The sequence below is a fragment of the Eubalaena glacialis genome, chromosome 16, assembly GCF_028564815.1.
Source record: "Eubalaena glacialis isolate mEubGla1 chromosome 16, mEubGla1.1.hap2.+ XY, whole genome shotgun sequence".
NCBI classification, from domain to species: domain Eukaryota; kingdom Metazoa; phylum Chordata; class Mammalia; order Artiodactyla; family Balaenidae; genus Eubalaena; species Eubalaena glacialis.
The window spans coordinates 64,845,045-64,855,157 of record NC_083731.1 but is presented as its reverse complement, the minus strand read 5'-3'; the positions used below and the strand labels follow the sequence as shown (position 1 = coordinate 64,855,157).

The 10,113-nt window shown below is 44.0% G+C and overlaps 1 protein-coding gene across 1 annotated transcript; it reads left to right on the top strand.

Moving 5' to 3' along the window:
• The first annotated feature begins 6,970 nt into the window (after window positions 1-6,970).
• LOC133076415 (kelch repeat and BTB domain-containing protein 6) lies at window positions 6,971-9,473 on the top strand. Its single transcript, XM_061170944.1, has one exon. The coding sequence runs from the start codon at window positions 7,261-7,263 to the stop codon at window positions 9,355-9,357; it is 2,097 nt and encodes a 698-aa protein (XP_061026927.1). The 5' UTR covers window positions 6,971-7,260; the 3' UTR covers window positions 9,358-9,473.
• Window positions 9,474-10,113: the final 640 nt, after the last annotated feature.

Here is a 10,113-nt window from a genome sequence, read left to right as displayed (position 1 = left end):
TTTAAAAGCAAGGCATGCTTGTGATGACTCTGTAACAGACTAATTTGGGTTGAAACAGTTCCCGGTTTCCACTCTGGAGAGCAATCTGGGATATCTAGCTTTTTTTATTTTCCTTTTTTTGGGGGGTGGGGCAGGGAGGTGTGTGTGGGATTTGTTTTTATTTAGTCATGTTTTTTTAATTCATTAACCATTGGACAGCCCTTAAGGGGAGGAGGACGGATTGATTCCACATTCTACTTCCTAGATCTAGTTTAGAAAACATGTTCCCCACCTGGTGCTCTCAGGAAGGAGTATAGTAAACGCCTCATTTAACAATATACTCCTTTTTGGGAATTCCCTGGAGGCCCAGTGTTTAGGACTCGGTGCTTTCACTGCCGTGGGCCTGGGTTCGATCCCTGGTCGGTGGAACTAAGATCCCGCCAGCCGCGCAGTGGGGCTAAAAAAGAAAAAATTTACATATATATATATATATATACTCTTTTTGAAAGTTGCCTTTTCTCTTGACCCTTGAATAGGTCCAGTATTTGACGAAACTCATGAAAAGTGGGTGGAATCTGGCTTGCCCCGCCTCTGTTCTAGGATGCACTATATATGTAACCCTGACTCTCAAGGAAATTGGTTTGCCATTTGCCACTGATTTTTTTTTTTAAAGTTAATTTCTAACTTTTTTCACTGACCAATGAAGAAAAGTATTGCACCTTTTGAAATACACAAAATGGATTGAGTATGCAATTAAAAAACATTTTTTTCCCCATCAAAAAAAGAAAATTGGGGTTTTGCCTTTTAATTTTTTGTTGATATTGGGACCTGATGTGCTGGGTAAAGGGAACTGCAGTAAACAGGCCTGTAGTAATGCCGCCGTGAGGAGTGGGGAGGGGAAGCCCTATTGTTCATGATTAGGTTTCAGCCTTTTAGGGAGCCTGTGCCTCTGAGCTTTAAGTGTGTTTTTTACTGTTTTCCTTCCCGTTAGGTGGGATAGAGTGGGCTGGAGTTGGTTATTTCCCGTCTCCCACCTGGAAGGCTTTAGTTAAGTGGAGTTGGTATTTCCCTTAGTCGGGCTCTTATAAGACCCTAGCAGATTAGGCTCTGATTAACTAGTTTCTCCTGAGGGCAGGCCTGGTAAGAGAGTGCCCTGGGGTATTTAAAAACAGGCTCCATTTCCCCTCTCCCTTCGGAAGCACGAGGGGATTTTTCTCCCATGTTTACCGTGAAAACTCTCAAGCTCCCAGAGTCGGAGGCCCCCCTTTGATTGGGTCCTCTGGAGCTTTTAACTTCAGAGTTGTCCGCCCTGAGCCTCTAGCAATTTGTCAGTTGTGTTTGGAGTCTTCCTACCTCAGCCCTGGTTCCTGCCACGGTTCCTGCTCCTGCGTCTGCACTCCCGGTAAGCCAGTACTCCCTGTTGTTGCGTCTCCAGTCTTGGGAACAGCCGTGTGCCCTGTGTCCTCCCCTCTCTTATGGATCCAAGAAGAGTTGTTGATTTTTCACTCCATTCAGCTTCTTAATTGTTGTTAGGACAGAGTGGTGACTTCCACGCTCCTTACGTGAGAAACCGAAATTGTTTTGCTTTTTTTTTTTTTTTTTGCGGATGGCATCTTTTTCTTTTTTGAAGTGGTCACCAGTTCTGAGCGCTCTACCAGGGACCAGAAGGGAGGGTTTGGGGGAACATCCTTCTCTCTTTTTTTAGTTGGAGGAAGTCAGTTGCCCTCCTCCCAGCCGCGCACGCGAACGGCAGCGGGGGCCCATGGAGGAATAACGCTGCTGCCTGCTCCGGGGCTGCCTGTTTTGCATTTTTTAATCGTGATACATAAAGTACATGTTGTACCCCTTGTAGTTTTGTAGCGGTATTGGTGGTTAGGACACAGTGTAAGATCCCTTCCACTGGGATTCAAGATAGGTCTTTTGGTGGTATCTTTTCCAGAAGAGGGAATTTCCAATTTGAAGGTCATGTAGGGTGTGTGGTGGGAAAGGAAACCTGACCTGTTGATGATAAATATGAGTGTATTTAATAAAACTTTAACAATATTTAAGGATAGATGTTATTTTTTAAAAATTTTATTGGAGTATAGTTGATTTATAATGTTGTGTTAGTTTCAGTTGTATAGCAAAGTGATTCAGTTATACGTGTACATATACTCATTCTTTTTCAGATACTTTTCCCACATAGGTTATTACAGAATATTGAGTAGAGTTCCCTGTGCTGTACAGTAGGTCCTTGTTAGTTATCTGTTGTATATATAGTAGTGTGTATATGTTAGTCCCAAGCTCCTAATTTATCCCTCCCCCCACCTTTCCCCTTTGGTAACCATAAGTTTGTTTTTGAAATCTGTGAGTCTGTTTCTGTTTTGTAAATAAGTTCATTTATATCATTTAAAAAAATTAGATTCCACATATGAGTGATATCATATGATATTTGTCTTTCTCTGTCTGACTTACTTCAATGAGTATGATAATCTCCAGGTCCGTGCATGTTGCTGCAAATGGCATTATTTCATCTTTTTTATGGCTAATGTTCCATTGTATAGGTGTACCACATCTTCTTTAACCATTCCTCTGTCAATGGACGTTTAGGTTGCTTACATGTCTTGGCTATTGAAAATAGTGCTGCAATGAACATTGGGGTGCAGGTATCTTTTCGAATTATGGTTTTCTCTGGATATACGCCCAGGAGTGGGATTGCTGGATCATATGATAATTCTATTTTTAGTATTTGAAGGAACCTCCATACTGTTCTCCATAGCGGTTGTACCAGTTTACATTCCCACCAACAGTGCAAGAGGGTTCCCTTTTCTCCACACCCTCTCCGGCATTTATTGTTTGTAGACTTTTTGTTGATGGCCATTCTGACCAGTGTGAGGTGATACAAGGATAGATATTAGATCAAATTAGGGTCACTTAAGGTCCAGAGGAGGTAAGAAATCTTCACTGGCCTGCCAGTATTATTTCATAATACATAATTATTCATAAGGGAATAATCAGTGTTGACTGGAGGGGGAGGATCTGAGGATCACCAGGACCAAGTACAAGATTTGGGGCTGGTTGGGTGCCTCAGAGAGTATGGCTAGTTTGAATTTAAGAGCACTGTTGGCCTGCTTTGTTTTTCCAGAGGATTGAGGGTGGCTAAGACAGTGAAATTTTTGTAGCAGTGGAAGTACTTGTTGAATATCCTCAATAACCTTACTGTTGAAGTGGGTTCCTCTGTCACTAGAGAGGAACAAAGGGACCCCCACGTAGGGAAAATTCTTTCTGGTACCAGCTTAGCTACAGTTGTGGCAGTAGCCTGTTTGCAGAAAAAAAAGCTTCTAACCATCCCGCAAACAAGGATATACATGTCTTTCTTTTTTTGTGTATAAAAAGGGAAAAGGGTAACGAGTAATTGAGGGGTCCAAAGGTGGAAGAAGAGGATAGAGTTTTTCAGGTTTTGAAACACAGACGTGGAAGGAGTCCCAGTTCGGGGGATCAGCGTTGTTTCCTTGGTCGTGGCATAGAGAGGCGAGGCGATCGTGAAAAAGCTAGGGAATCCGGCTCAGCAATAGCCACCTAATCCGAGAAACCCTCAGGGTTGTCTTGGTCTCAGGGAAGGGGTCTTTTTTTTTTTTTTTTTAATTTTTATTGGAGTATAGTTGTTTTACAGTGTTGTGTTAGTTTCTGCTGTGCAGCAAAGTGAATCAATTATACGTATACATATATCCACTCTTTTTTAGAATTCCTTCCCATTTGGGTCACTACAGAGCTATTAAACAATAGCTAGCAACAAAACCAAACCAAGAGATGGCCCCCAAAACCAAAATCAAATCCTTACCGTGCTACCACAGACAATTGTCTGGAGCACATGGGTCAGGAGCTGGACTCCAGCATGAGATCCCTAAATCGCCCTTCAGGGAAGCGGCACAGGGGCTCAAAAAGCCTCAGGACCTGGGTGGAGAAGATGGGGGCCCAGAGGTGGGCTTCTAGTTCCATTCCAGTAATGGCACCAAACTGTCAAAGACAAAAACCGAACAAGTAAGGAAACTGAGTTTATTCAGAATATTGCCATCGTGGAGAACAGTTCAGAATCAAAGGCAGGGTGAGTTTGCCTTAGACTGTTATAGGGAGGGTTTGGACAAGTTATAGGTAGAGTGGTTTACAGTTAGAATTGCTTTTGTAACCAGGGGAAGTCTTGGTCGGCTGACTAGGAAATGTGTATTTTGGTGTCTAGCTAGTTTGGGCGCACTTCTTTTTTTTTTTTTTTTTTTGCCTCACAGCGCGTCTTGTGGAATCTTAGTTCCCCGGCCAGGGATCAAACCTGGGCCTAGCAGTGAGAGTACCGGGTCCTAACCACTGGACCGCCAGGGAATTTCCATGGGCACACTTCTAATCTCAGTTAATCGTTCATGAGACCAAGGACTGGGAGTTAGAGACCCTGTGTCTGGCCTTGTTGGCAGGTTCAGGCAAAAATGGAAAGGTCTGTGTTTACCCTTCTCACAGGTAAATAAGGGGATCCTCTGTGAGCCTTATGGTAGTCATGAGAAAGAGTGGACAATGACGCTTATCTAAGTCACGTGGGAGAAGGTGGTTTGCCATGGTTACCTATTTCCAATCACAAAAGGATAGGATGATCTCCAGGGAGAAAAAAAAAAAAAAAAGGTTGAAGGGATTTCTTAATTATCGCTGTTTGCCCTGTGGCACAGGGATTAGGTAAAGTTCAATGTTGTCAGTTTCAAGGTTAATTTTTTTCCGTTATGATCCAGTTGTTTTGGTAGCATTTGTTGAAAAGATTTGTTGCTGCCAATGCTATGTTTCTAAAATTAGAACTTCAGTTCCTCAGTTGCATTAGCCACATTTCAAGTGTTAAAGAGCCACATGTGGCTAATGGCTACCATAATGGATAACACAGATACAGAACATTTTCGTCATCACAGAAAATGTTATTGAACAATACTGCTGTAGGCTTTACAGCACAGTGTCTAATAAATATTTTGAATTTTGTGAAAAGCAGTCGAAAGCAAATTACACTGTTAGAGGCATATATGAAAAAGTTAAAACTCAATGACTGAGCACAATTTATTTTGAGGATTTTATAGTGAAACAATGTTGATAAATACAAATATAAAAACACTTTTGTAAAGCATACATTAGACCAGACAAATTCAAGGGATGTTTGGGCATGTATGATGCCGAACTCTTAGGATCCCGCACAGTACCAGGTCTCTTTGTTAAATATTTTTATTTAAAATTCTCCTTAATAACTAGAATTCCAGAATCTTCAGTTAATTTGGGGATGGTAGTGAAAGGAGCTATATTGGATTAGTTATGAACATTCATATCAAGAGAATTAATGAAAATACTTCAGCACTACTTCTGGAACATGAAATACAGACTTTGTGACACCACCAAAGCATCTATTATTATTCTTGATTTGCGTATTTGAGAAAATTCATACATACTGCTGAGACCACAGTTGAACAGCCCTGCAGATATTGCTAGATGTTTAAAATATGATCAGATCCTTCAGAATTTTTTCCCAGAGAGGCAAGTTTAAAGGCTGTACAGTGTAAAATCCAAAACACTGACAATACCAAATGCTAGGGAGGATGTGGAACAATAGGAACGCTCATTAATTGCTGGTGGGAATGCAAAACAGTACAGGCTACCACTTTGGAAAACATTTTGGCACTTCCTTACAAAGTTAAACATAGTATTACCATTCAGCAATCACAGTCCTTGGCGTATACCAAAATGAGTTGAAAACTTATGTCCATGCAGTAACCAACACGAGTGTTTATAGCAGCTTTATTCATAATTGCAAAAATTCAAAGCAAACAAAATGTCATTTAGCAGGGAAATGGATAAGTAAGCTGGTATACGTACACAATGGAATATTACTCAATGATAAAAAGAAATGACTATCAAGCCGTGAAAAGACATGGGAATCTTAACTGAATATTGCCAAGTGAAAGAAGATATATTCCAACTGCAAGACACTCTGGAAAAGGTAAAACTAGACAATAAGAAGATCAGTGTTTCCCAGGGGCTGGGGGGCAAGGAAGAGGAGGCATAAGTAGATTGAACAGAGGATTTTTAGGACCGTGAAACGGTTCTGTATATTATTGTAATGATAGGTACATGACATACATTTTTCAAAACCCATAGACCTGTACAACACAAAGAGTAAACCCTAAAATAAACTACATGCTTTAATTAATGATATATCAGTGTTAAGTTCATCACTTGTAACAACGGCATACACTAATGCAATATGTTGTAAACAGCGGAAACTGAGAAGGGGTGGAATATATGGGAGCTTCCTGTAGCTTTCTGTTGGATTTTCCAGTAAACCTAAAACTGATCTTAAAATCTATTTATTAAAAAAAAACACCCCAAAACTTAAAGGTATCTCTGCAGAAACCTGCAGGGTTTTTCCCATTTTCCTACAGGCTCATGATTTCAAATGAGAGGTTGCTACATCTTTCATAAACGTTAGAAGAAAAGGTAAAACTTATTGAACCTTTATATTATGGGTACTACGTATAGGTATGTTATTCTACTAATCAACAAATATTTATTCCGAGCAAGTATATCCAGCCTACGCAGCTTACGCGTATATCGCCTACGCAATTTAGTTCAATCGTCACACGCTATGAAATACTATTGCTATTAACGTTTTCAAAAACAAGAGCTCTGAGAGAGAAGTCAAACAATTGATAAACACTAGAACGGGTATCTAATCTGAATTCCACACCCAAAGTTCGAAACCATAACACCGAATAGAAGAGAATTAGCGATTTCTAACTCCGTCATCCGAAACAATGAACGGCTGACAAGTCTCGCGATGTTGTTGCGGCTACTACTACTCCCAACATGCAAAGCGGCTACCGTGCCGCAGCCCGTGCCGCAGCTGGTGCCGCAGCCTATGCCGCAGAGTCCGGAGGGCCCCGGCGTGCCTCGAGGCGCGAAAGGTAACCTGGGAGCCGTAGTTCTCCTGGACGCCTACTGGTGTTGCCAGCGCGGCGGTGGCGGATCGCTCGGTTCCAGCCAGTAGGTCCTGTGAGGGCGAGCTGAGGCGGAGAAAGGGCGTGGAACTGGGAACGGGTGAGTCGGACGCGGTCTACGCGGTCGAGGGAGGCGGCACCGCAGCGTAGGGTTGACTTAAATAAATGGACCCGTGCTGCAGTCTCTCCGGAGACACCGCGGTCTTAGCGTCAGCGAGCAGAGGGTGAGGAGGCGCCAGAGCCCGGTCCTTGCACCCGTACTCATCCTCAGCTCCCCGCCAGCATCTCCACCATGCAGTCCCGGGAAGAAGCTTCGCGCTCTCGCCGCCTCGCTAGTCCCCGCGGCGGGAAGCGGCCCAAAAGGGTTCACAAACCCACGGTTTCGGCTTTTTTCACGGGCCCGGAGGAGCTGAAGGACACGGCCCATTCCGCAGCCCTGCTGGCCCAGCTCAAGTCCTTCTACGACGCGCGGTTGCTCTGTGATGTGACCATCGAGGTGGTCACGCCTGGCAGCGGGCCTGGCACGGGCCGCCTCTTCCCCTGCAACCGTAACGTGCTGGCTGCCGCGTGTCCCTACTTCAAGAGCATGTTCACCGGCGGCATGTACGAGAGTCACCAGACGAACGTGACCATGCACGATGTGGATGCCGAGTCCTTCGAGGTGCTGGTCGATTACTGCTACACGGGTCGTGTGTCCCTGAGTGAATCCAACGTGGAGCGCCTGTACGCCGCCTCCGACATGCTGCAGCTCGAGTATGTGCGTGAAGCTTGTGCCTCCTTCCTAGCCCGCCGCCTTGACCTGGCCAACTGCACGGCCATCTTCAAGTTCGCCGACGCCTTCGGCCATCGCAAGCTGCGATCACAGGCCCAGTCGTTTATAGCCCACAACTTCAAGCAGCTCAGCCAGATGAGTTCGATTCGGGAGGAGTCTCTGGCAGATCTGACCCTGGCCCAACTGCTGGCCGTCCTGCGCCTGGACAGCCTAAACATCGAGCATGAGCAGACCGTGTGCCACGTGGCGGTGCAGTGGTTGGAGGCGGCTCCCAAGGAGCGGGGTCCCAGCGCCGCAGAAGTCTTCAAGTGTGTCCGCTGGACACACTTCACCGATGAAGATCGGAATTACCTGGAGGGGCTGCTGACCAACACCATGGTGAAGAAGTACTGTCTGGACCTTGTTGAAGGGGCCCGGCAGATGCGATATGGTGACATGCTGTGCAAGTCTCTGGTGCCAAAGCCAGAGAGCAGCAGCGGTGGCGGCGGCAGCGGCAGCGGCAGCGGCGGCGTCGTTAGCAGTGTCGTTAGCGGCGCTGGCGGTGGCGGCGGCGGCTGCAGCAGCAGCTCTGTTGTATCCGTGGCAGAAAATCCACCCCAGAGGCTGGGTGTGTATGCCAAGAAGATGGTGATCTTCTTTGGACATCCCAGAGATCCCTTTCTGTGCTGTGACCCATACTCGGGGGACATTTACAAAGTGCCATCACCTTTGACCTGCCTTGCTCACACTAGGACTGTGACCACCTTAGCTGTCTGTGTCTCTCCAGACCATGACATCTATCTGGCCGCCCAGCCCAGGAAGGACCTCTGGGTGTATAAACCAGCCCAGAACAGTTGGCAGCAACTTGCTGACCGCCTGCTCTGCCGTGAGGGCATGGACGTGGCATACCTCAATGGCTACATTTACATTTTGGGTGGGCGGGACCCTATTACCGGCATTAAACTGAAGGAGGTGGAGTGCTACAGTGTCCAGAGGAACCAGTGGGCACTGGTGGCTCCACTGCCCCATTCTTTTATTTCCTTCGATCTGATGGTAATTCAGAACTATCTTTACGCTCTCAATAGTAAGCGCATGTTCTGCTTTGATCCCAGCCACAATATGTGGCTGAAGTGTGTTTCTCTGAAGCGCAATGATTTTCAGGAAGCCTGTGTCTTCAATGATGAGATCTATTGCATCTGCGACATCCCTGTCATGAAGGTCTACAATCCAGTCAGAGGAGAGTGGAGGCAGATTAATAACATTCCCTTGGTGTCAGAGACTAACAACTACCGGATTATCAATCATGGCCAAAAACTGTTGCTGATCACCTCACGCACCCCGCAGTGGAAAAAGAACCGGGTGACCGTGTATGAATATGATATTAGGGGTGACCAGTGGATTAATATAGGTACCACATTAGGCCTGTTCCAGTTTGATTCTAACTTTTTTTGCCTCTCAGCTCGCGTTTATCCTTCCTGTCTTGAACCTGGTCAGAGTTTTCTCACTGAGGAGGAAGAAGTACCCAGTGAATCGAGCACTGAGTGGGATTTAGGTGGATTCAGTGAGCTGGACTCTGAGTCAGGAAGTTCAAGTTCTTTATCTGATGATGATTTGTGGGTTCAGGTGGCCCCTCAGTGAAATGCGCAGGGTCAGCAGAGTGTGTTATAGATAAGCTGAAACACTGAGGTGTTTTTACTGCTTTGGAAAGTATCTTAAAGAGACCCTTTCGTTTTGCTGGAAAAAAGAAAAAAAGAAAAAAAGTTGATTAATTTCAGGTTTGGTTTAGAAAGGGTATTGTTTGAAATACTAACGTAATTTAATGTTACAGAATTTAAACATTAAAAGAAATCAACCTATTTAATAATTTACTGTTCTAAAAGTCCAGTGTTGATTGTTTAGTATGTTTATGTTTGATGACAATATAAGTTAGTTGTAATCAATAGTCTTCTATTATTAAATCTTACATTCTGTCTTGTGCCACAAGTACTTCAACTTGAATTTTAATTTCTACAATAGAAAACTGATTGGATAGGAATTACTAGAGAGGGCTGGAAAGCATATATTTTCCTTCGGAACAGTGTAGTAGATTTCCAAAACTTTAAACTAGTGGGTTTTTACAAAATGTGTTCTAACAAATATAGTCTGCTAAGTTTTAGTTCAGTTTTCTCCTCTTTTGTGAAAAAAAAATACATATGTTTAATGTGACTGAATGGTGATTTCATTTGTGGTAATATATAGAATGCTCATAAGCTCACTGAAAGTAAAAACAAAAAAACAGGATTCTACTGTTTGAAAAGAAATTTCAGTTTTAAATCTGTAATATAATGTGTATTTGCAAATAGTGACCAATTTTCCATCTAAAAAAATTCCATTCTAGTAGTGTCACCAATCATC

Bases quoted from the DNA above. Each gene is read 5' to 3' on its own strand.
- LOC133076415 (XM_061170944.1), top strand. From the start codon at position 7,261: ATGCAGTCCCGGGAAGAAGCTTCGCGCTCTCGCCGCCTCGCTAGTCCC.